The following is a 26,532-nucleotide window of genomic DNA, read 5'->3' on the forward strand; positions in this document are numbered from 1 at the left end:
CAAATTATTTTAGTTTCCATTGACTTCAATGGGGAAATTCGCTTTGATATGCGAGTACTTTGGATTACGAGCATTCTCCTGGAATGAATTAGGCTCGTAATCCGAGATTCCATTGTATACAGTATCTCACAAAAGTGACACTTTGCAGCAATATAAAGTAGTGAGTGTACAGCTTGTACAACAGTTTAAATTTGCTGTCCCCTCAAAATAACTCAACACACAGCCATTAATGGCCAAACCGCTGGTAACAAAAGTGAGTACACCCCTAAGTGAAAATGTCCAAATTGGGCCCAAAGTGTCAATATTTTGTGTGGCCACCATTATTTTTCAGCATTGCCTCTTGGACATGGAGTTCATCAGAGCTTCATAGGTTGTCACTGGAGTCCTCTTCCACTCCTCCTTGACGACATCACTGAGCTGGTGGATGTTAGAGACCTTGCGCTCCTCCACCTTCCATTTGAGGATTCCCCATAAATGCTCCAAAGTCCTCTGTGATGACCTTGAAGTAAAAAAGCACCGCCCAATCACCCTCTGGACCTGACTCCCGGTCAATAAAAAAGACAGGACAGGGGCCAGGGACAAATCAGCGGTGAGTGGGAGTGTGTGCGGGCCCACAGCTTGCGCCCTGCACACAGGCAAATCAGCTTCCCAGCTTGCAATCAGCTGATTGCAAGCTGGGAAGCATCCCATAGACTGCTGTGTGTCCGGCGGCCAGACGCTCTTAAAGTGACCTTTTTTTTTTGCCAAAAGCTTGGGGGGGGGGGGGGGCGCCCAGGCGCCCCTATGGACGGGCCGCCACTGATGTATGTACTGTACATACATCTCACATTCTTTACACACATTTTTTTTCATTCTTGTCAACACCTAAGTGGTAGTTTTGTGTCATGTATACTAACACCTAAGACACATCTTTCACAGCTATCTGTTTGCACTGCTGGGCCCTTTGAATCCCATATGCACAGTTCCTGGGTCAGACATTTTCAGGCAACTACCATTAGGTCATGAGCATGTGATGTCTTGCAGATTTGTAAGTATGGGTCTCCTTTTGGTTGATACCCAATAATTGCAATATCAGACTACATTGTATTATGTGTCACATATTCCTAAACTATTTCTACTTTATCCCTTTCATGACTAAGCCTATTTCTGACATTTGGTGTTTACAAGTTGAAATCTGTATTTTTTGCTAGAAAATTACTTAGAACCCCCAAACATTATATATATATTCATGAAAGTGTCTTTTCCCCAAAAAGTTGCGTTTAAAACACTGCTGCACAAGTACCGTGTGACATAAAATATTGCAACAATTGCCATTTTATTCTCTAGATTCTCTGCTAAAATATATTCGTTTCAGTCTCTCGCTAAGCACTGGGGGCAACGGATCATGCATCGGGTCTCCCGTTGGGACGGGAGGCCGGTAAGAGCAGTGGAGGGGGGGGATGTCCCCTCCTGCTCCTCCGGGATAACAACCGAGTGGCTTTTAGCCGCATCGGTTGTTATCCCTGGAAAGCCAATCGCTGGCTCTACAAAATGATACTGGGATGATGCCTGCAGCTGCTGGCATCATCCTGATATAACCCCTGAAAGCCGAGGTCGCATATGTGCGTACGCTCGGCGGGAAGAGGGTTAAAGACAATTGTGTGTGCATCAACCCCTGAGGAAGTGACGCTATGTCACAAAACGCGTCAGGTTACATAGATGTAAGTTTACACCTATTATGGATTGATCTTTGAAATACTGTACCTGGCTATGGAATCAATATGTATATATTGACCTATCTGCTTGACTATGTTGATCTCTTGGAAATTTGGTATTTAACAATAAATCTTTACTTTATTAATTTTATTATTGAGTCTGTTGTGCCTCATCTAAAGACCCACGGGCAATTCATGTATCTTTGTAATTTGAGCTGATTAAAGTACAGTGCCTTGAAAAAGTATTCATACTCCTTAAAATTTTCCAAATTTTGTCATGTTACAACCAAAATTGTAAATGTATTTTATGTGATAGACCAACACAATGTGGCACATAATTGCAAAGTGAAAGAAAAATCATAAATGGTTTTACAAATTTGTTACAAATAAATATCTGAAAAGGGGGGTGGGCATTTGTATTCAGCCCCCCTTTACTCTGATACTCCAAACTAAAATCTAGTGAAACCAGTTGCCTTCAGAATTCGTCTAATTAGTAAATGGAGTCTAGCTGTGTGTAATTAAATCTCTGTATAAATACAGCTGTTCTGTGAAGCCCTCAGAGGTTTGTTCGAGAACCTTAGTGAACAAACAGCATTATGAAGGCCAAGGAACACACCAGACAGGTCACAGATAAATTTGTGGAGAAGTTTAAAGCAGGGCTAGGTTATAGAACGATATCCCAAGCTTTGAACATCTCACGGAGCACTGTTAAATCCATCATCCGAAAATGAAGCGTATGACACAACTGCAAACCTACCAAGACATGGCCGTCCACCTAAACTGACAGGCCGGGCAAGGAGAGCATTTATCGTAGAAGCAGCCAAGAAGCCCATGGTAACTCTGGAGGAGCACAGAGATTCAATTTGCTCAATATGACAGTATTCAGGATTTATGAGAATTTTGCCAACGGCTTTTCATGCTGTTTGTTCATTTACAGATTACATGTACTGATTTTGGCTGTAACTGTATTTTCTACATGTATAATTTCTGCTTGCTAACGTGCATTGGATGGACATGTTTCTGTTGAAGTAAATCTTTCTTTTATTTTTACTGTATTTGGACATAATGTGAGTGAGGTTCACTCTTCCCGTTGTAACTTCATTCCTGTACTTAAAGGGGTTGAAAAGCTTTGTTTTTTCACCTTAATGCATCCTATGCATTAAGGTGAAAAAACACCTTGCGCTCTCTGGCCTCCCCTGAGCCTCCATTTTACTTACCTAAGGCCCCAATCTCCGTGGGCACGATTCCGCGTTGTTATCCCCCAGCTCTTGTTGGCTCTTCATTAGATGATTGATAGCAGCGCAGCCATTGGCTCCCGCTGCTGTCAATCACATCCAATGAGGCGGGGGCTAGGCAGAGTCATACAATTGGTGCCTATGGATGACGTTTGTATGGCATGGGAGCGCGCCCACAATCTAACCCCCTTGGGAGAGCGCTTCCCAGAGGGAATTAGCTCTTGCAGGGAGAAGCAGACACAGCTGCCGAGGGACCCCAGAAGATGAGGATCGGGGCCACTCTGTGCAAAACTAACTGCACAGTGGAGGCGAGTATGGTATGTTTGTTATTAAAAAAAAAAATTTAAATCTTTGTAACCCCTTTAATAAAGTTACCTTTAGAAAAAAAAATTGCTGGCACAAAACAAACAGCCCAATAGGAGGGTTAATGAGGTTTCTGGCCCTTCAAGAATTTAGCCTTACAATGAAACACTGCCTACGTGTTAGGAAGGGGAATGTAGTTGCCTTTCCTCAGGTTCATGCACGCCTAGCAACCAGTGTTACAACCCCATGATTAAAACAAGTGGGGATTATGTGACAGAAGGCCTGGAATAAAATACTGGTTGTGTCAGGAAAGACACATTCCTGTGTGCAGGCACAGAATGCAGAGAAGCTCAGTCTGTGACCAATCCGCAAATGCGCACGCACAAATGTGAACAAGTGCGAGGACGCACTAGTGCAAACAGGTGCATAGGCACACACAAATGCCAGGCGGGTTATTTAAGCTGCACTACAGCCTTGGGTCTTTGCCGTTTGGTCTATTACATTTCCTGAGTAACTGCTACTTGTTTCTCTGTTGACTTCCTGTTAGATCTGTTTCTAAATCTGCCTGAACGCTGCCTCTAATGACCCCTCACTTGTCTTTGGATTTTGTCTATGCCTGCTCTTTCTGCCTTTCCACCCATCTTCCAGCGGTTATCGATCGTAGTCTGACCACTGACTACTCTTCTGCCTGCTGCTTTGTACTTGATCTGCCTATCAGTTGCTGATCCGGACTGCCTCACCCCAATTACAGATTTCTTTCTAGGATCTAAGTCTCCTGCTCAGGTCCACCTGCCAGTACAGATTCAAGCCTTTCTTCCTGCCACACCGGAATGCACCGCCTGCTCATCAATATCCTGCAAAGGAAGACCAGTCAGACACTCATGCCCAAGGTCCAAAAGTTTGACGGACACACAGGAGTTTAAGGGCAGCAACAGATTCTCAGTATTTTGAGATAAAGAAGGTTAAGGACTGGTGTGAGGGTTAAGAGAAACAAACTGATGTCACACACAGGAAAGTAATTACTAATGATCCGGAAAAATAGGCATGTAAAAATACACATCCCTAATGTCATCGGAAGCCAAGAAGTCTCAGCCATGAAGGAAAGCAACAACTGACCAAACTGTTTACATCAAGGACGAACAAAGGTGTTGAGGGCCTTTGAGGCCAAAACTGGACAAAAAGACTCCTTTGAGTTTTGGAACCGCAGGTTTGAATACAACTGTTGGTTGACTGGGTTTTCCCCCCAATTTCCTGATAGAATGAAAGGAGGTCCATTTGACATTGTAGAGAAATGCTGGTGAGATCTGCCCCACCTCTGTGACTTTGGATTTAACACTGAGTCTTCTAGAGCAGTGGTTCTCAACCCTGTCCTCAAGTCCCCCCCCCCCCCCCCCCAACCAGCCATGTTTGCAGGTTTTCCTTTATCTTGCACAGGTACATGAAATGGCTTTGCATGTTGGACAGCTATTTTATCGAAGAGAAATTTCCAAAACATGGCCTGTTGGGTGTACTTGAGGACAGGGTTGAGAACCACTGTTCTAGAGGATCACAAAATGACCACATTTTGGAAAGCCACTTCAAGGTATTTTCTAAAAGGCATATTGAGCCTTTTAAAAATAATTTTTTTTTTGCCACATTTTTTGGAAAATGCAGAAAAGAAAATTAATATGTATTCTTTTACACAAAGTTGTCAAATAATGAGATATAGGCATACTTGGAATTACACCCCAAAACACATTCTGCTACTCCTCTCGCATATAGCGATCACATGCATGAGCCACAAAGAGGGGCCAATACATAAATTACACATCAAATTTCCTGACTACCTATCACATTTTTGGATGCATTGGAAAACCAGGACAGTAGAAACACCTACAAATTGCAACAAAGAAATGTATTTTTTTTATTTACAAAGTTGTCAAAGATGTTTGGAAAGCAAACACCCAGGGTATTTTTTTTTTAAAAAGCATAGCAAGTATTTTGAAGACTTCATTTTTTTGTCATGCAATTTTGGAAACGTGGAATGAAAATGTATTTTTTTTTTTTTTTTTACAATTTAATAAGATATTTCTTACAATTACAACCCAAAACACATTCTGAGTATGGCAATATCAAATGTGTGAGACCTTTTGACTGATTGTGTACCAGACATTGTATCCTCCAATGGTCACCTCAGTAAAAGTGGAATATCACTTAGTGTACTGTCACCTATAGCAGTCCCTGTTCCTATAAGCCAAGCAAGCATAGGCTGCTGGTACATGGCTAAAGCCGCTATGATTGTTTTTACTGTGAATTTCACTGGTATAAACGACCATTTTTATTGAATGAAACGGATTCAGTGTGTTTTGTTGTGATTAGCCCAGTATGTACCATGTGATCACTGTGACCAGTTACAGCTAGCAATACAATTGTATACAATGGGTGGCATGAACGGAAGCCATTTATTGTTTACAATTGTCATGTTATCTGCTGTAATTGATCACATGGTACCAGCAGCAGGCTGGTACCCTTATCAGTCATCGGCTATGTTTGACAGACACAGCTGGTGACAAATCACGAGGAGCTATCCAGGACAACTTCATACGACGTCCACCTGGATCAACGAAAGTCCTGCGCGCCCGTTATCTTGCAAACATTCATACTCATAATAGATCCAATGCTACAGCTGTCTCGACGGCTCTACAGACACCACTCTGGGTTCTCCCCCTCCAGCTCTCACCGGAGTGCCAGACCGTGGAGGAAGGCGAAAGGCGGCTGGCTCAGGCTCTCAGCGGCATGCTGAGAGGCTGAGCAAGCTGCCCATCAGACATCCTGACATTGTCACAGAGCATGAACTGGCTCAGTGACTTTAGCCAACAGAAGTTTTAAGCCTGCTGTTGGCTGAATCTGTGCGTAACCCACAGGACAAGTAAGGCCAAAAGCTTTGGCCATACTTTTCCTAAAAAAAGATCTTTAGAGAAAAAAAAAAAGGAGTAAACAGCTACAAAAACTGTAGCTACTGTCTTAATAAACATGCACTTATCAATCCAAAATAGTCCTCACCTGGGCCAGTTCTTCATCAGGGGTTCTTGGCACTACCATCTTGAATGTGAAAAGCCAGCTGTGACAGACAACAACCCACTGTGAATGTGCAAGGCACTGCGCTTTGTGAATGAACCCGCAGCCTCCTGTGATATGCCCCAGGAGGTTCCGGGGGGGGGGGGGGGTCTAAGTCGTCTATAGGCAACAGTATCACCCTAGGTTACTTACTATTACACTATGTCCCTTAACGACAGAGAGGAATTTTACCTTTACCTTCAGTTTTGTAGCAACCATGCAAAGTAACAAGGAGAGTTTGGGGAGGGTGTTCTGGATTTTACTCCAGGTATAACATTTTCCGGTACAGAAGACAAATTCCTGTTATTATAAGGACACTGACAAATTCAATATTTTTTATTCCATGGAACATCCCAAAGCAATAAAGGGTGGGCAACTAGGCAAACTAAACCAACAGGGCCAACAAGGGTCAAAGACCCAAGTTCATTGTTGTGAAATACGAGGAAAGAGCCGCTATTCCACATCTGACAGACATGATGGCAACCAAAGAGGCTACTTTGCTGGAAAGAATCTTAAACGAAATATCCCTGATGGGTTCAAAGGGTGGTTTCTGCAGGGCAGAGAGAACCAGATTAAGACCCCAGGAACGCATAGGCTTTCACAAGGGAGTGCAAAGCCAAAGGCCTTTGGTAAAGTATGAACAATACCTGGGTAATACTAGGGTGCTAAAAAATTTATTTTGGTCAAGATCTGTTTGCAAGAAGACCGTAATGTGAGGTACAGAGGTATATCTAGGACTGAATTGACTTAGCTCGCACCAGGCAGAAAAAGATTTTCAGGTACGATAAATCTTCCTGGGCGTGGTCTTTGTTGCTTCCCGCAAGGGTAGGAGAGTCGGACTCAAAAATTCCTCTATCCCTTAACATCTGGGTTTCAAAAGCCATGCCATTAAAGCCAGAGACTGTAAAGCAGGGTGGAATAGAGGGCTTTGAAACAGGAGATCTGATCTGCTAGAAGTTTGAAGTATGTCTGTGCCAAGTTACTTTAGAGCCAGATGAATCACTGGTTTGTTATTTTGTGGAACAGGTAAGTTAGTACCTGCATTGGAAGGAAGGCATAAATTAGCCTGAACTGAGACCAGGGCATAACTAGAGCATCCATGGCCAGAGCTAAAGCAACAGAGGTAGTTTTGTTTTTGGACCACAGAGATTGCTGGACAGCGAGTTTCTGTTAATGAGAGAATTTGATTTGCTTCTTCCAAAAGGCAGCCAAGCTCCTTGTGCTCCTTTGATCGTTTCTATGGGCACACCCAATTTGGGTGCCGTCAATGTCAATACAGTGGCATATATCAACTATATCAAAAAGGAGCTTGGCTGCCTTGAAAGAAGCAAATCAAATTATCTCATCAAAAGAAACTCTCTGTCCAGCAATCTCTGTGGTCCAAAAACAAAACTACATTTAATTTAAATGTACCACCACAAGATGGCATTGTGGATACAGATAGGTATGAGTGTGCCAATGTCCTAAATTAAATAAATTGCTAAATATATTCAAACAGAAACATGGACTTTAGAGGCACATCTGTATCGTTGAAATACAAAATTAATCTTTAAAATTCACATTATTGACATACGTTAAAAAAAAAAGGGGGGTTTGGTCTAAATGACACGCACACCACCTAACACAACCAACCACAGTAAAACAGATCGCTCAATGATGGTTCAAAATGAGATGACATCTAATAAGAGCAGCTGGTTGGTGGTAGAAACGTAGTCAAGAAAAAGTTTTCTTCACTACATCTCTACCACCAACCAGCTGTTCCTTCTATATGACATGGTCTCATTTTGAATCATTATTGATCGATCTGTTTCACTGGGGTAATAGTTGGTGGTGTGAGTAATTTTACAAAAATGTGAGGGGTGTACTCACTTTTGTGAGATTATCATCCGCATAAATCCCCCATGTCTTCCGTGGGGGGAGCTTTTGGTGACTGATGTATTTACCTGGCCATAGAGTCATTGGTAAGCAGTTATGCCTGTTTTTGCTAGTTTTATGACTTACCTATTTATCCTCCTGGAGAAGCAGTCCCTTGATCCCGAAACTGTTGAGGATTGCATAAAACTGTGTACAAACTCTTTTGACCAGTAATCTGTCTGGAAGTCTACAAGTATTTCATTGCTGTATTGACTTTCCTTTATGGTTTTGATATTTAATGTTGTGATATTCATTTTTTACATATAAAAAAAAAAATAGGATTTTTGTACTCACCGTAAAATCCATTTCTCTGAGTTCATGGACGGACACAGCAGCCTTTGACCTTAGGATATTATATCCTTCCTTCCAGGATATACTAGGCAGAAAACAGCACTTTAAGTGTTAAACCACTTTCCTCGCGATGCTTCTGTATTGTTGTAGTATTCTTTCTTTCTTTCTTTCAATAAAAACTATTGAAATATAAACCACTTTCCTCAGTACAGCTCCTCTCAGGGGGCGTGGTCCCTCGGGTATAACCCACTCTCTGACTCAGCAGCTCCAGTTCGTAACAAGCAGTACAAACAAAAAGGAGGGGTGGGTGCTGTGTCCGTCCATGAACTCAGAGAAATGGATTTTACGGTGAGTACAAAAATCCTATTTTCTCTTCCATTCATGGACGGACACAGCAGCCTTTGACCTTAGGGAAGTCCCCAAGCAGTGTCAAAATAATTTGAGGGGTGGGAAAACAACACAGCAAACCAAGCTACACCCCAAACAAAAACCGGAGTTTCTCAACGAAGGAACTCCAACCTTAAACTGCCGCCTGTAACACCTTGCGGCCGAAGGAGGCATCCGAAGATGCACTCACATCCACCTTGTAAAATTTTGAAAAGGTGTGGATTGACGACTAGGTCGCTGCCTTACACACCTGTAACACAGACGCTTGATGACGGAAAGCCCAAGAGGCACCGATCGCCCTGGTCGAATGCGCCGTAACCTGAAAGGGAGGCGCCCGCCCCTTCAGGGCATAGGCCTGAAGCACAACCTGTCTGATCCACCTAGAAATGGTGGCCGATGAGACCGCCAGACCTTTTTTAGGACCAGACACCGACACGAACAGTGAGTTCGACTTCCGGAGCGTAGCCGTAGAAGATAAGTACACCCGTAGGGCCCGAACCACATCCAGGGAATGCAAAGTGGCCTCCTTCGGGTTTTTCGGCCGAGGACATAAGGATGGTAACACAATGTCCTCATTAATGTGAAAAGCCGAAACGACCTTTGGGAGAAAAGACACACCACCACCTTATCCTTGTGGATGACCAAGTAGGGAGCCTTGCAGGACAAGGCCGCCAGTTCAGACACCCGTCTGACTGAGGTAATTGCTACCAGAAAAAACACCTTCTGTGATAGAGTCAACAAAGGGATCTTTCGAATGTCCTCAAAGGGAGCGTCTTGAAGCACCGAGAGGACTAAATTCAGGTCCCATGGGGGCAGTGGACGCACAGAAGGGGCCACATGCCAAGCCCCCTGCACAAATGTACGCACCAGGGAGTGCGCCGCCATAGGTCGCTGAAAGTAAACAGCTAGAGCCGAAATCTGACTCTTAACCGTACTTAAGGCGAGAGCCTGATCCACTACACGCTGTAAGAACAGCAGAATCCGGGACACCACGTATGTACGGGGGTGCCATTTCATCTCTTCACACAGATCTAAATCTGTGTGAAGTATGATGGTAAATCATTCGTGAAGTAGACTTCTGTGCACGCAGCATGGTAGAGATCACAGAGCCTGACAGGCCACGGTCCTTCAGTACCTGGCTCTCAACAGCCACGCCGCTAAAGCCAGCGACTGTAAAGCAGGGTGGAAGATCAGACCCTGCGACAGAAGATCTCTCAGGGGTAGACGCCAAGGGACGTCTGCCACCAGACGCACCAGGTCCGTGTACCAGGAGCGGCGCAGCCAATCCGGGGCGATCAGAATTGTTGGAATCCCCTGGGCTTCCACTCTGCGCAGCAGGCGAGGAAGGAGCTTTAGAGGAGGGAAGGCGTAGATTAGGCGATAGTGACCCCAAGGTGCCACCAATGCGTCTGACGCGTCCGCCTACGGGGTTCTTTGACCTGGCCACGAACCGTGACACCTTCCGATTGAGACAGGACGCCAGAAGGTCCACGTCTGGAGTGACCCACTTTCGACACAGACTCTGAAACACCTCCAGGTGAAGTGACCACTCTCCTTGGTCTAGTGTTTGACGACTTAGGTAGTCGGCTTGCCAATTCTGTACTCCCGGAATGTACACGGCCGACAGAGCCGGAACGGACCTTTCGGCCCACTGAAAGATGTGCGCGACCTCCACCGCTGCAGCTGAGCTCCGTGTGCCTCCCTGATGATTGACATACGCCACGGCCGTGGCGTTGTCGGACTGGATCCTGACCGGATGGTCCTGCAGATCCAGGGACCACCTGGCAAGGCACAACTTGATTGCTCGGAGCTCCAGTACATTGACTGGAAGGCGGGACTCCTCCTGAGTCCAGCGCCCCTGGGCTGACTGGGTGCCCCAAACACCCCCCCAATCAGAGAGGCTGGCATCCGTTGTGACCACTATCCAATGGCATGGCAGAAACGACTTCCCGGTCCGAAGCACCAGAGACGTCAGCCACCACACCAGGGAGGACTTGACCAGTTGACTCAACCGAATCTGGTAATCCAGAGATGAAGGGAACTTGTCCCATCGAGACAGAATTTCCTTCTGTAGCACCCGGGTGTGGAATTGGGCATACGGGAATGCCTCGAAAGAGGCCACCATCAGACCCAGAACCCTCATGTTTCTCCATTGGGAGAAAAACTCTCACCTCCGAGGAATCCAGGACTAGCCCCAGGTATTCCAGCCGCTGAGACGGTACCAACACGGACTTCTGGATATTCAGAAGCCAGCCGAACTCTTGGAGAGTCTGGCACGTGCTGGACACATCCTCTTCTAGCCTCAGCAGGGCTAGAATCGGGACGAGCACCTTGGTGAAGACCCGTGGTGCCGAGGCCAGGCCGAACGGGAGGGCCACGAATTAAAAGTGGTCCTCTCCGATAGCAAAGCGCAAAAATCTCTGGTGCTTTGTGCATATGGGAACATGTAGGTATGCGTCCCTGATGTCCAAGGACGCCATAAAGTAAATTTTCAGTAAAACCCCTGAAACCGTTCCATCGAGGGAACCGGCACAATCACTCCCCTGACCAGTAGATCCTGGACAGCCCCTGACAGATCCTTCCGGCGATCCGGAGGAAGCTGAAGGTTGGAAGGAAAAAATCTGTTTGGTGGACAAGAGAGAAATTCTATCTTGTACCCCGAGGAAACCACCTTGCAAACCCAGCGGTCGGAAAGAAGAGACCTCCACCGAGCCGCGAATTCGCGAAGCCGGCCCCCACCCGAGACACGGGCGGGGGCAGACCTTCATGCGAAAGCAGGTTTGTCCGCAGGTTTGCGGTACCAGGTGCGCTTCTGCCCTGCAGCGGGAGTCTTAGCACCTTGAAAACTTTTTCCTGCCACACTGGGCAGGCGAAAAAAACGCTTGGGGGTAGTAAAGGAGGGCCCTTGCTTACGGCGAGGCTCCTTGCCCTTCCCAAACTGTGGGAGCAGTGTGCTCTTGCCACCTGTGGCATCCTTTATGATGTCATCCAGGGACACCCCAAAAAGCCATTCACCCTTAAAGGGTAAATCCACCAAAGCCTTCTTTGAGGACTGGTCCGCCGACCAACACTTCAGCCACAGAAGGCGACGTAGTACCACCGCATAAGCGGAGGCCCTGGAGAGCAAAGGAGGCATATCCAGGGCCGACTCAGCTGCTGAGTCAGAGAGTGGGTTATACCCGAGGGACCACACCCCCTTTGGAGGAGCTGTACTGAGGAAAGGGTTTTAACATTTAAAGTGCTGTTTTCTGCCTAGTCTCTCCTGGAAGGAAGGATATAATACCCTAAGGTCAAAGGCTGCTGTGTCCGTCCATGAACGGAAGAGAAAACTATTTTATCATAAACCAAACTCTGTGGTTGGTACCGAGATAGTCCATTCCTTTTTCTTTCTGAGGTGTTAGTAGGACATCTTCAGCAACTGTCCCTACTCCCCTCATTCCTTGCACATAGTCACAATATGGGGGAAAATAAATCGTCTGCAGATTTCTCCAATACTGCCTCAATATGTTAATTTCGCTCTGATTCAGCATCCTGTAGGGCTGACATATCACATATGACTCCAGTTGAGAAACAGAAGTGGGCATCTAGCTCTAAAATCCAGGGGCATGCAGTGCATTTAAGCCTTAGGGGCTGGGTGCAGGCATGATTCCACAGAGATATTGTACTAATAGCAGTCTCAATGACTTTTTTTGAGAATAGGAGTGGATTACAAGAATGACACTTTATCAACTAAATGTGGGATTGAAAATGGATTGGTAATTTTGCATGATCTATGCCTTACTGGCATACTTGACTATACTGCCATAACCACATCTGATCCTGTCCTGTAATGGCTAAGCAGGTTGCAATTAATGTTTATGCTGCACAGGGTTGTATTGAATTTACTAATAATGTCTGCACCTCTTGGTCTTTGCATATTTTGAAGGAAAAAAACCTAATGGTTTTAGGTCATTGTTATTTTATTATTTCTGAAAATACTTTTGGATAACTACAAACCAATGCACACCCCTCTGATCACAAAAAGTCCTCAACTTCTGACTTTGGTACCAAAAACTTGATGAGCACCAGAATTTTTACTTCACAAGTTTAGTGACTTAAAACGATTGAAAAAAAAAAAAAGTATACTTACTTGTTCTGTGCAGTGGTTTTGTACAAAGGAGCCCTGATTCGCCTCTTCTCAGGTTCACTGCCAAGTTTCCCCATAGCAAGTGGCCTACTATGGGGGCACTAATGCAAACTTACTCCCAAGCTGCACTGTGTCCATTGATACACAGATTGCGATTCAGCCCCAACTCCTGCTCCAGCCTCACTGGCTGCAGTTGACAGCAAGAGCTAATCACTCCTATTGCTGCCAAGAAGGAGAGAGCAGAAATGCTGTTCTCATGCACAGTACTGATTGACATCAAGCTCAGGTAAGTATTAAAGGAAGGGCTAGAGGGAAGCTGCACACAGAAGAATATTTACGTTAATGCATATGATGCATTAAAGGTAAATACCAACTTTCTACCTTTAGAACCACTTTAAGAATGTCACAGTAGCTAGTAAATTTCCAGCAACATGTATAGTAGGAAAAGTATTTAAGGATTTACCAACAGTGTAAATCACCTCTGCTTAGAGCCAAGACTACGATAAGAATTAATAAAGTTTAGAGCAACAAGTTCTCCATTGTAGCCAGGTTCAGCAGGTTTTTCACACAGCTTGCAGGCAACTGATCTTTTGTTATGTATACTCCCCCTCTAGGTCCGGGCATGTTACGTCAGGGTCTGAAAAAAAAAAAAAAAAAACATGCAAAGCAGAGTACTAGGAAGCACAGTTTTCAAGATGGACAGTCTTAAAAACATGAGCCACCAAACAAAGGTCATTGCCAGTTATTTCAGTTCTGTCAAACCAAAAAAGGTGTAGAAAAGTAGTTCTTTATAGGTATCAGAAAGCCCTCTCTTGTTACTTAGGAAAACCCTCATCACTCTGCTACCATTTACATAGAAAACACTTAGGCATTGGTGGCATATGCCAGAAAAGCTTGGAGGATGGATGTTCAGACCAAGACAGTCAAAAGGAGACCATGGTCAATAGATCAAATGTAAGAGGGACGAGACATTCCCTATATTCCAAGATGCAACCTCTATCTCTCTGCATTTATTTCCGATCTCTCAGTGTAAAAACGGACGTAAACCTGTCATAACAAAAATAAAAGGAGCTGCCATTGCCAACATGAAAATGCCAAGCCAATTTACGCCAATAGCTGCTGAATCACTGACCCAGAACAAGTGTGAAAAGCAGGAAAGTCAATTTTACCGGTTCTAGGTCGCAGCGCATTAGGCAAAAAGGTCAGCATGTCAGACAGCCTTTTCAAAGGTAGAGACCGGCAAGAACTTCAGGAATTTAAATACTTTAAAAAACCTACTTTGGGCCAATCCGGCTTAACTACTTGCCGACCAGCCGCCGCAGTTATATGGTCCCCTGCGCGAGAGCCCGTAGCTATACGTTGGCTCTCGCAGTGGCCACTAGGGGCGCGCGCACCCCCCCCCCACTCGTCCCCGCGATTGCTCGTTACAGAGCGAGGACCGGGAGCTGTGTGTGTAAACATACAGCTTCCGGTCCTGTCAGGGGAGAAATGCCTGACCGTCTGTTCATACAATGTATGAACAGCGATCAGTCATTTCCCCTAGTGAGGCCACCCCCCCCTACAGTTAAAACACACAATGGGAACATACTTAACCCCTTTCCTGCCAGTGGCATTTTTATAGTAATCCAATGCATTATTATAGCACTGATCTCTATAAAAATGCCAATGGTCCCAAAAATGTGTCAAAAGTGTCCGCCATAATGTCGCAGTACTGAAAAAAAATTGCTGATCGCCGCCATTACTAGTAAAAAAAAAAAAAAAAATATTAATAAAAATGCCATAAAACTACCCCCTATTTTGTAAATGCTATAACTTTTGCGCAAACAAATCAATAAACGTTTGTTGTGATTTTTTTTACGAAAAATATGTAGAAGAAGAATACGTGTCGGCCTTAACTGAGAAAAAAAAAAGTTTTTTTTTTATATATTTTTGGGGGATATTTATTATAGCAAAAAGTAAAAAATATATATTTTTTTCAAAATTGTCGCTATATTTTTGTTTATAGTGCAAAAACTAAAAACCGCAGAGGTGATCAAATACCACCAAAAGAAAGCTCTATTTGTGGGGAAAAAAAGGACGCCGATTTTGTTTGGGAGCCACAACCACGCAATTGTCAGTTAAAGCGACGCAGTGCCGAATCGCAAAAAGTGCTCTGGTCTTTGACCAGCAATATGGTCCAGGGGTTAAGTAGTTAAATGACTTCTACAAACAACTGTGTGGCCAGAAAACCAGCGATTTACAGTGGATTGCGATGCTACATTCTTTTCCGGCAGGTGCTCCTGCAACTTTACTCGGCATGTTAAATAAAGAGCGCTGCTTACTCTAGCACTTCCACCACTCCGTAAACGCACCCCCCAAAAAAATACAAGGTTTCATTTGAGTGGCCGAGGTGGGCAAACACTTGACCAACCACAGAAAAAAAAAAGCTCCTCCTGAGACGTGGAGGTTCTAGAGCACACGACTATTTAGAACAGTACAAGCAGCAGTACCCAACAGAAGAGGACACAGATTTCAGTTTGTAGCATTATTTACAGCAGAAATCAGCCAATTCGCTATTGGCCACAAAAAGGTGGCATCTGCATAAAAAAAAAAAAATGTAACCAATGCTGGTTCAGGTAAGTTTGCTAAGCAACACATTTGCTGGAGTTCTTCAGGGTGGCTTTGGCCAATTATGGCTCAGGGGGTTTAGTACACGCCCCACACTATAAAAGGCCGCCTGCAGGTTGGCCTTGTGTAGTGTGTTGCGGCGGTGGTGAGAGATCTGTCAGAGAGAGAGAGAGAGAGAGAGAGGGAGAGAGAGTGCGTCTTTTTTTAGGTAGATAGAGCAGGCAGGCTAGTCAGTTAAAGTTGCAGTGTGTAGAGGATATATATACATCCCAGGTGTTGTACATATATTTATACACTGTATAGTGTAGCTAGATCAGTTCTTCCTAATTTACTGGCAGACAGTTGATTGTGCTAGCTGCAGTATTCTCACGTGGTGTATTGCCTGTGTCCTCTGTAGTTTGCACCTAAAGCTACTTGGTGTGTACTGCACGTGTGCTCTGTAGTTTGCACTGTGCATCCTTATTAGCACCTGGCCGTTGGACACGCTCGTCCTTGTTTTCGGCAGCTGGCCGTGTTGAGCCGCAACATGACGAAGACTTGGTAGAATGGATGACCAAGCCGTCCTCATTCTCTCTCCCCCAGGCTCAGGGTACTTTGTCTGGCAAAGTAGCTGCCAAGGCATCCTCTTCCTTCTGCTCAATGGCATCACTCACTCCTTCCCTAGCCCCACCATGTCCTCCTGAGGAGTCCCCCGAACTGTTTGAACACAGTGTTGGGTACATGCTGCATGAGGATGCGCAGCGTTTTGAAGGCTCCGATGATGGTACACAGATAGAGGAAGGCAGTAACGTGAGCCCAGAGAGAGGGGGTGCCCAAGAAGGACAGGAATCTGGCAGTCATGTTCCCCCAGCTGCAGCATACTGCCAGGTTTTCAACAGTGATGAGGAGGGACGGGATGAGGTCACTCACTCTACGTGGGTGCCTGATAGGAGGAGGAGGCGGCACAGGCACATCCCCAACGAGGAAGGATGCCCTCCAGGGGCCAGCTTAAGGGCAGCACACCGACTGCATCACAACGCAGAGCTACACATGTGCAGGGCGCTGCTGTGTCTCAGTGTTATTCCAAAAGTTCTTTGGTGTGGGCTTTTTTGAGATGAGTGCATCAGATCGGACCGCTGCTATTTGCAACATATGTCTCAAGCTTATCTCGCGTGGCCAAAACATCACCCGCTTGGGCACCACAAGCTTGACCAGACATTTGTCGACCTACCATGCAGTTCGTTGGCAAGCGTACCTCAAAGACCCACACCAAAGAACAAAGTGGACCTTCCCTTGCCCCTCATCAGCTGGGATCTCCAACCCCACTATACCCTCAGTCCTCTCTGAAGCCTGCACTGATAGGACTGAAGGTGTAGAATTAGGTGCGTCACAGCCTAGTACATGCGGGCAATCTACCATCGGTACACCGATGGCAGATTGTACCAGGCAAATTTCCCTGCCCCAGCTGCTGCAGTGCCGAAAGAAGTTCTCTCCCAGCCATCCACATGTCCAGCGGTTGATTGCTAGCTTAGCTAAATTGCTAGCACTTCAACTGCTGCCTTTTCAGTTGTTAGATTCTGCCCCCTTCCGTGAGTTTGTAGAATGTGCGGTACCCTCAGTGGCAAGTTCCCAAGCACCGGCGATTCCGGCTCTCTACCGCCATGTGGAAGGCAATGTCCATGCCTCGCTGGACAGGGTGGTCAGTGGTAAGGTGCATATCACCGCTGACTCATGGTCCAGCAGGCATGGACAGGGACGTTACCCATCTTTCACGGCACATTGGGTGACTCTGCTGGCAGCTGGGAAGGACACAGGACAAGGTACAGTAGTGTTGGAGGTTGTTCCGCCACCACGCCTCCAAAATGCTACTACTGGTTGTGTGACACCGCTCTCCTCCGCCCCCTCCTCTTCTTCCTCTGTGGCCTCTTCCTGTGCTGATGTATCCTCAGGACCAGCGGTGCTCCGTATGCGTTCAAGGGGCTACGCAGGCAAAGAGCTGCCAATGCGGTGCTTGAGCTGGTGTGCTTTGGAGACAGGAGCCACACTGGGGCAGAGGTTCTGTCAGCTCTGCAGGAGCAGGCTCAGAGGTGGTTGACGCCACGCCAGCTTAAGCCAGGAATGGTGGTTTGCGACAATGGCACCAACCTCCTCACCGCCCTGCGACAGGGACAACTGACCCATGTGCCCTGTTTTGCTCATGTCCTTAATTTGGTGGTGCAGCGGTCCTTGGGCAGGTACCCGGGCTTACAGGATGTCCTGAAGCAGGCCAGGAAAGTATGTGTGCATTTCCAACGGTCATATAATGCCAGTGGTCGGCTGGCAGACCTCCAAAGGGAATACAACCTGCCCAAGAACCGCCTAATCTGTGACATGCCCACCAGGTGGAACTCTACGATGGTCATACTGCAGCGGCTGCACACGCAGCAGAGGGCCATCAATGAGTATCTGTGCCAATATGGCAGCAGGACTGGGTCAGGGGAGCTTTTTTTCCCCCCACGCCAGTGGGCCTTGATCAGGGATGCATGCACTGTCCTGTCACCATTTGAGGAGGCCACGAGGATGGTGAGCAGTGACAGTGCATGCATCAGTGAGACTGTCCCTCTTATTCACATGTTGGAGCACACGCTGAGTGGAATAATGGACAGGGCCCTTAAGGCAGAACAGAGGGAGGAAGAGGACTTCCTTACCTCTCAAGGCCCCCTTTATCCACACAGTGTTCCTGCTTTGCCCGCCTATCACACAGGAAGAGGACGAGGAGAATTGTGTCAGCATGGAGGTGGAGCCTAGCACTCAGCAACAGTCTTCAAAGGATCAATTACAGTCCCAAGGAACCCATGGACTTGTACGTGGCTGGGATGAGGTGGCTGCGGATCATGTCATCCTCAGTGACCCAGAGGAGTCCACACCGAATGCCTCAGCAAACCTAGGCTACATGGCCTCCCTGATCCTGCAAAGCCTGCGGAAGGATCCTCGTATTCGTGCTATCAAGGAGAGGGCTCATTACTGGCTGGCAACTCTCCTTGATCCACATTACAAGAATAAGGTTGCGGACCTCATCTTGCCAGAGCAGAGGGAGCAGAAGATGAAACATCTTCAGGAGGCCTTGCAGAAAGGTCTGTGCAACGCGTTCCCAGAGACTGGGGGGTTACAAAATCCTGGTCCTGAACAACGTGTTGCTAAGGCTTCAGTCAGTCACAGAAGGAGCGGTAGAGAAGGTGGCCGTCTGACCAATGCGTTCAGACAATTTTTTAGTCCGCAGCCCCAAGGAATGACCGGTTCCAGCAACCATTGCCAGCGTCTGTTTTACATGGTGCGGGAATACCTAGGGGCAAGATTAGACTTGGACACCTTTCCCACCGAAAATCCTCTGGCTTACTGGGTCTTGAGGATGGATCACTGGCCAGAGCTTGCACAGTAGGCAATTGAGCTACTGGCTTGTCCTGCATCCAGCGTTCTTTCAGAACGCACATTCAGTGCTGGGTGCGCCTCTTCACCGACTCGGTCAATCGACTGACCTTCATAAAAATTAATCGGGCTTGGATCACCACCAGCTACCAAGCACCTGATGCTGATGTAACCGAGTATTTTTTTTTTGAAATGTCAGATCCCTTCAAGACTGCCTATGCTGAGTGACTATCCTGTTATGCTGAGTGAATATCCTTTTCCTCCTCAATGATCTTGCTGATAGATTGTAAGAACATTGTTGGTTCTGGGCACCGCCACCAGTGCCTAAGGCCCAATTTTTCTGCCCCTGTTTAACAGGGACGTGTAATTACAATTTTTGAGGCAATACTTTGCAGCAGGCTCATTGCTGCGCTTCAACTAGAGTATCTGAGGGGTTGCAGTGTTGTGGCACCAGCACCTAAGGCCCAATTTTTCTGCCCCTGTTTAACAGGGGCATGTAATTACAATTCTTGATCTAATATTGCACAGCAGGGCGTTCCAGCTCCCACCAAGACTAACTGAGGGCTTACAGTGTTGTGGCAACACCAACACCTAGGGCCCAAATTTATTCAGAGTATATACGGCAGGACCCTACTTTCAAACATCCAAATTACAAACGACTCCTACTTGCAAACAAAAGGAGACAACAGGAAGTGAGAGGAAATCTACACCTAGGAAGGGAAATTCTCTTCTGTAAAAGGTGCCTCCTGTCCACTGATGCTTTATCACAGTCCTTGTTTAACAAAAAATCATTTGTCATTGGGACAGAAAGTGAGGTGCAATCTTCTGAACAGATGCACACATACAGCAAAACAAATGTTACAGGGGTGATAACCCTTCTCTAGGTTTTCAGAAAAGCTTAAAAAAAAAGATTTTATGGCTGAAGCTACACTTTAAAGAAGTACCAGTTGAAAATTAAACAGATTCTACTTAACAAACCTACAGTCCCTGTCTTGTTTGCACCGCCTGTATACTGCTGTTCAAAGTATATAGGGCCAAAAGGGGCTTGTAATGACCTGGGGGAGGGGGGCGGGGAAACCCATGCTATTTTTCTCAGTGATTTTCATCCATATTGCAGGGACCAAACATTGCATTAAAGCCGCAAGCAGTCTTAAATTACTTTCTTATAGTAATCTCATTTTGTGCCGGGACAGTTCTAAACACATGCCACTACTATAGACACCCAGCAGGTACGATATTTAAAGGAATTTTTTGTTTTTTATTTATTTAAGCATCATTAAAATCGCTGCTTTAGAAAAATTTATCTTTTTTTTTCCCATTGATACATGTTCCCTGGTGCAAGACCCGGGTCGCCAAACCCGTTTTCCGACAATAATTAGTCTTTAAAATGAGCACTTTTGAATTCGAATGTTCGAGTCCCATTGACGTCAATGGGGTTCTAAATGTTGGCGCGAACGTCCGGTTCGTTTGAAGGTTCTGGTGCGAACCAAATGGGGGGGGGGGGGGGTGGGTGTTCGGCTCATCCCTACTGGAGATACTGCACAGAGTGAATGGAAGTTCAGTAGCATCTGAGGTTGACTTATTGTTGGGGCAGTACAGTTGTACCATAATTATTTATGTTGCCACATAGAATTTAATTTTCTTTTGCATTGCACGGTTGGACTTTTCATGTTTTTCCACAAACACATTTTATTTGCAATGTATTTTGTGTTTAACGTGGAGTTCCACCCAAAAGTGTAACTTCCGCTCAACTTATTCCTCCCCCCCTCCGGTGCCACAATTGGCACCTTTCAGGGGGAGGGGGGACAGGATACCTGTCTTTGACGGGTATTCTTCCGCACTTCTGGGAGTCCCAGCCGTGGAGCCATGACATCACTGCGGGGCTCCATCCTTCTCCCCCGGCCGCCAGGCCAATAGGAGCGAGGAGCGGGGCCTCGCGCTTGCACAGTAGGGTTCTCGTGTGAAGCTGAAAGGCTACACTGCCGGGTTCCCGTACCTGCAATGTGGGCAGAGCACACGACAGCTGATGGAATCAGCTGGGGGTGCTGACATCGCTGGACTCTAGGACAAGGAATGGTCTATTTATTAAAAGCCAGCAGCTGCAGTATGTGTAGCTACAGGCTTTTAATTTTTTTTTTTGCGGAACACTGCTTTAAATAGTAGTGCTGCACTGTTCTTACTTTGATTTTTAAAATCTACCTACGCATACTAGATTTGGGAACACTTCAAGCAGCTCTGGATTGGTGATCTGCAGTAAATGTATATGCTGTTGGCTAGCTGCTACTTCTGTCAGTTTTCACTTTATGGACCTTTTGATTAGCCCCGTTTTAATCCAAAAAAAAAAAAAAACTCCAATTGTTGAAGCTTGACCTGGCAGCATGATTAAGAGGCAAATGCATCTTTCAAAAAAGACACACACACACACACACACACGCACAAACCTTAAATTTAAAGACATTCTTCCTTGAAATAACTGTGCAGGAAATTTTAACCATTACAAGTGAAACGTATGTACACTTGAATATAAAATGTACATAATGCCTCAATCAATGCTATAAACACAAGTATAGGCATACACTGGAATTCAGTCTCATACTATATCTTCGGGGCAAAAAGAAGGCACTGTCTCAGTCTAATAATTTACTAATTTATCAGCAGAAGCATTACTCAAAGGACAGTTTTTAAAATGAAGTGCACAAACTTCACTGGCTATAAAACAGGGTTACACGATTTTGCATTGTACAACAATTACACATTTTGCAGTCTTTATTGGGATTTAGAGAAATTTACTTTTAAACCAAGATTTTTTTTTACACTGCATGTGGTTTTATGTACTTCATGACTAGATAGTAAACAAAATGGGAAACAATTACAATACCAGCACCTCAATGATTAAAAAGGTTAATACAGAAAATAAGTACAACACAAAAATTGTAGAACTGTGAACATATCAATTGCTCAACTTAAAGATTTCCCCAATCCCTCTTGAATCCAGCTGACAACAAGACAAACAAAAAAGTGGTATTTAACATTTCACATGAGTGCTCCATCTCCAGAATTAAACAGTGAAGAGTGGTTCACAACACTTGAAAGGATATGGCAAAGATCTCACATACTGCAATAAATGATGTACTGGCATCCTAGCAACGTTGATAATAAATTCAAGAGTTGTGAGCTAGTGCTAAGCAAGTGGTCACCAGAGTGAAATAAGCTTGCTGAATCTTGCTCAGTGCGTTGCCATAGCGTTTTACTGAACAGGATCCTAAAAAGCAGAATGTTTTTACACAACCAATATGAAAATATAGCCTTCCAATGCTCAAAACTAGTATTGGCAAGTTTTTAAAGAGTCAGCCCTCTCAAAACAGATTCAGCTATAGGTGGACACTGGTATACAAATCATCCACTAACCATGGAACCCCTGTTTATCCTGGAGCTGCATTAAATGAAAATGTAGGTCATGGGTGCTCAACCTTAGACCCTCCGACTGTTGCAGAACTACAAGGCATTGCAAGCCACTGACTCCCAAAGGCAGACGCATAATGGGACTTGGAGCTCTGCAACAGCTGGAGGGCAACATGTTGAGCACCCATGATGTAGGTAAACCCAAATTCTATTTTCAAGTAGGTTTTGCATCAAGCCTCACTTTACAACATTGACGTTACCCTTGGTCTCTCAATTAGCAACATTTTCAGCATGCAAGGCATGTTCCCTCAGTCTGACAATGCTGCCAACAAAAAGGCAATGGCTTAACACGGTCAGTCTAAAACAGAACAGCCGCTATGGGCAGGGAAAGCAAGAAATATCTAACTTAGGCCAATTTGGGGTCATCCAGCTGCAGGGTGCTATGGAGGGATAAGGTGCTGCAGGCAGGCTGCCAAAGTCTATGGCAGACTGTGGCTGGACAGGGGTAAATGTTGTACTGAATGGTACTGGCATTTAAGGCCCAGTGCGTTCAGGGATAAGGTTCCAGGAAGTTTGGAAATTATCTGATAAGTGATGTGTCTGCATATCACCACCAGTGTCTTCTAGAGTTAGAAGAAGCCAGTGATACAGCTCACCAACATCTACCAAAACTAAAAGCTCTAAATGTAGACTGATCCTTTAAAATTTTCAGTTTAAGGCCATTGATTTTGTAACTCAAAGTATATCACATTCTAGTACTTGTACTATAGTGTACCTGAAAGGATACCATTTCAATGAAAATTCACATAAACACAACTTTATACATATAGTAACAAAGGGTACACAATTTAGTAATTGGAGTTTATATGGAAACATATTGGTTGGTATATGATACTGTGACAACCATAGTTGTAAACTGCATTATTGACAACCAGTAGTTAAACATACACATGCTTAATAGTTGCAAATCACAAATACAGTTTAATCGCTACCTTGCCCTAATTTATGAATTGGTAAAGTGGAAAAAATATAAACATTTATTAAGTGTTAGACTTTCAGGGTTTTTTTTTCTTCTTACAAGCAGAATATAAAAGCTTAAGACATAGTAGCATCAAACTTTCTAAAAGGAAAAAACAATCCTACAAAACCTCTTGAGCAAAAACACTTAGGAGAAAACGTGTAAATGCATGATCCTTGTGCATGGATGTGTGCTTTAACTGTGGGGCTTCAATAAATATCGAGATAACCAAAAATTGGGATAAGTGGCAGAGACCAAAAAGGCAGACAAGAAAAATTGCTCCTTAATGAGTGTTTGTCAAATCAAGCTTTATTGATAAAATGGAATTCAGAACTCTCTGTAGCAGCAACAGACCCAGCCAGTGTAGTTATAAACAAAAAACAAAAAATTACAACACAAACTGATTAATAGTGAATGGATGTGAGTGTTTAAATCTTGGTGTAGATTTGTTCTTAAAGACTGCGTTTATCAGTCAAAGGTTATATTAAAAATTCCATTAATTATCTTGTTGCCATCCAAAATTAATTTTGACAGAACTGAAAGCTGTTCTTTGTCCAAAAGAAAAAAATCCACTGTACACTAATGTTACAATTCTATAAACAATTTAATAGGGACCCCAAGCTGGTTATGTTGCTGCTCTAAGTCCAATCTAAAACCACCACATGAATGTATCGGGTTAGATTATTGGTTGCATCACATAACAAGCTAGACTTCCTATAACCTTTAGAGAAATTTGCAGTCCATAATTAAATATGACAATTTGTACAAGGACAATTGCACTTTACAAAAAGAAAAAAAAAAGAAAAAATCATACAACAGAATTTGCTGGAGTCTGATTTACAACATGTATTGTTTGAAAGTACTTTAACATAAAATTTCAGTTTTACAAAAAGAAAATGTGTGTAGAGAAAGTATTAGGAGGAAGAAAAAAAACAGTACAATAGTCAGGGGCCATTCGTACTGCGTTTTATTGTTTTCATCAAGCTCATCCACATCAAATTCCCTTCTTTAAACGAAAAAGGTTGAGGATGGATGCTAAGGAGGATCACTGAGGTTGGGCTGTATGTTCATTGAGGATGGATGTAAACTCCATTTCTAAACGGATATATTTACCACATGTCATCTGTTGATGCAGAATCCTTTAAAGATAAGAGAAAAAAAAAATAGAGTAAATATTAATTCGAATGTTTTCAGTCAATTTAAAGGTTTGAGGAAAACTTTCCTGGGAGAAAATTGGAGGCTGCCACTTTCCTGATGAGCCTTTTAGGTCTGGGCCAAAGTCGTGAAACCAGAGGGTCAGCATAAGGCTTCTTTCACAGGGGCGGACTGATCAGTTTTTTAGGCGGACCTGAACAGACGCTCCTTGCAGGTCTATGGAGCGACGGATATCAGCGGTGACAGCCGACCCGCTAAAATGAAATCCTATTTAGCAGCCGTCTGGCGGATCGGATGAAAACGGACTCTATGGTCCATCTTCATCCGATCCCCCATAGAGGAGAGCGGCGCTCTGACAGGTCAGTCCCTGCACAGTGTGCAGAGACAGACCCGTCATCTGCCTGCTCAGCAGGGATCAACGGAGCGATCCGTGCTGAGCAAAGCAGAGCACGTACACAGACACGTCCATGTGAAAGGACCCTAAAAGTCAGGCAATCAACATTTTCAGTGGGAGGTCAGCACTCATCTCGCTTTATAAAGAAAAGGTTTTCTTACATACATATCAACCTAGAAGAACACAAATGCGCTACTAACTGTATATATAAAAGAAAACAGTGACAAGTGATGGCAAAGGGAACCACAGGGCCCAGCAGAAACACTACCCAACACACACAGGGCTCTGGATAACTTTTGACCATTAACTTAGAATCCGTTTTTCCAATATACGGATTAAACAGCCATAGTTCTGCAGCAATACACGTTCAAAATTCTGTCCCTGTGTAATCATTCTTCCAGTCACCTTTAGAGCTGTACATGACTTTTCTCCTAAATTTCTAAACATAGGCTTTGAGCTTCCCACTCGCATGCTTTCCTGGGGGGGCACACCAGACTACATGGCTGCTCCAATAGGCCTTTGGACTGTATGCAGCCTTATTAATTTCTGCTAGTTGCAGGGGAGGTAGTTATCCATATTAAGGACATACTTATGCTCGGAGGTGTGTGTGTGTGTGTGTGTGTGTGTATATATATATTAATATATATATATATATATATATATATATATATATATATATATATATATATATATATATATATATATATATATATATATATATATACACACACACACACATCCATACATATATACATGCATACATATACACACACACACACACACACACACACACACATACATACATACTGGTACTATGGATAAAATACAGTTCTTTAAGTTCATACCACCCCATCTTCTATTCACCATCATCTTTGAATGATATTTTGCAATAAATTCTGCGTGGAATGACTCCTATGGTTACTAGCAATGGGAGATTATGATCCCTTATCCACACAGTGATTTTTAACGTTCATTTGGGAGATTTCAATTTGTGGATGTTTTTATGCTGACGAGAGGAGACCTGTTCTTTCCAACAAACGCCTGAGTGTTTTCTGAGGTAGCAAAACAGTGAAACGCATTGACACACAGGGGCTCACTGCTGTCTATATGGTGTCAACATTTTGTTCACACCATACATGTCTATTGCGTGTTGATTTTTTTATTCTTTTGATACTTGCTCTGTATAGGATTGTAAGTATATTTTTACTATAATCTAGTCCATTTTGCCTCTAAAGTCAGTAAACACACATCTCCCAGTCCTGTCAGGGAGAGAAAGGCTGAACTTCTGTTCGTACAATGTATGAACAGAAGATCAGTCATTTCCCCTAGTGAGTCCCCCCCCCCCCCCCCTACAGTTAGAACACACCCAGAGACCATACTTAACCCCTTCCCCGCCCCCTAGTGTTATAACCCCTTCACTGCCAGTGGCATTTTTATAGTAATCCAATGCATTTTTATAGCACTGATCGCTATAAAAATGCCAATAGTCCCAAAAATGTGTCAAAAGTGTCTGCCATAATGTCGCA

At 44.5% G+C, this 26,532-nt stretch overlaps 1 protein-coding gene across 1 annotated transcript in view; it reads right to left on the reverse strand.

Moving 5' to 3' along the window:
• Positions 1-21,670: 21,670 nt before the first annotated feature.
• Positions 21,671-26,532, reverse strand: part of PPM1A (protein phosphatase, Mg2+/Mn2+ dependent 1A) — a 52,510-nt gene continuing 47,648 nt past the window's right edge. Inside the window, exon 6 of the mRNA XM_040332119.1 lies at positions 21,671-24,596. Coding sequence (XP_040188053.1) covers positions 24,567-24,596 — 30 coding nt within the window. The 3' untranslated portion in view covers positions 21,671-24,566. The remainder of the gene's footprint in view (positions 24,597-26,532) is intronic.

Source organism: Rana temporaria, chromosome 13 (assembly GCF_905171775.1).
Source record: "Rana temporaria chromosome 13, aRanTem1.1, whole genome shotgun sequence".
NCBI lineage: Eukaryota > Metazoa > Chordata > Amphibia > Anura > Ranidae > Rana > Rana temporaria.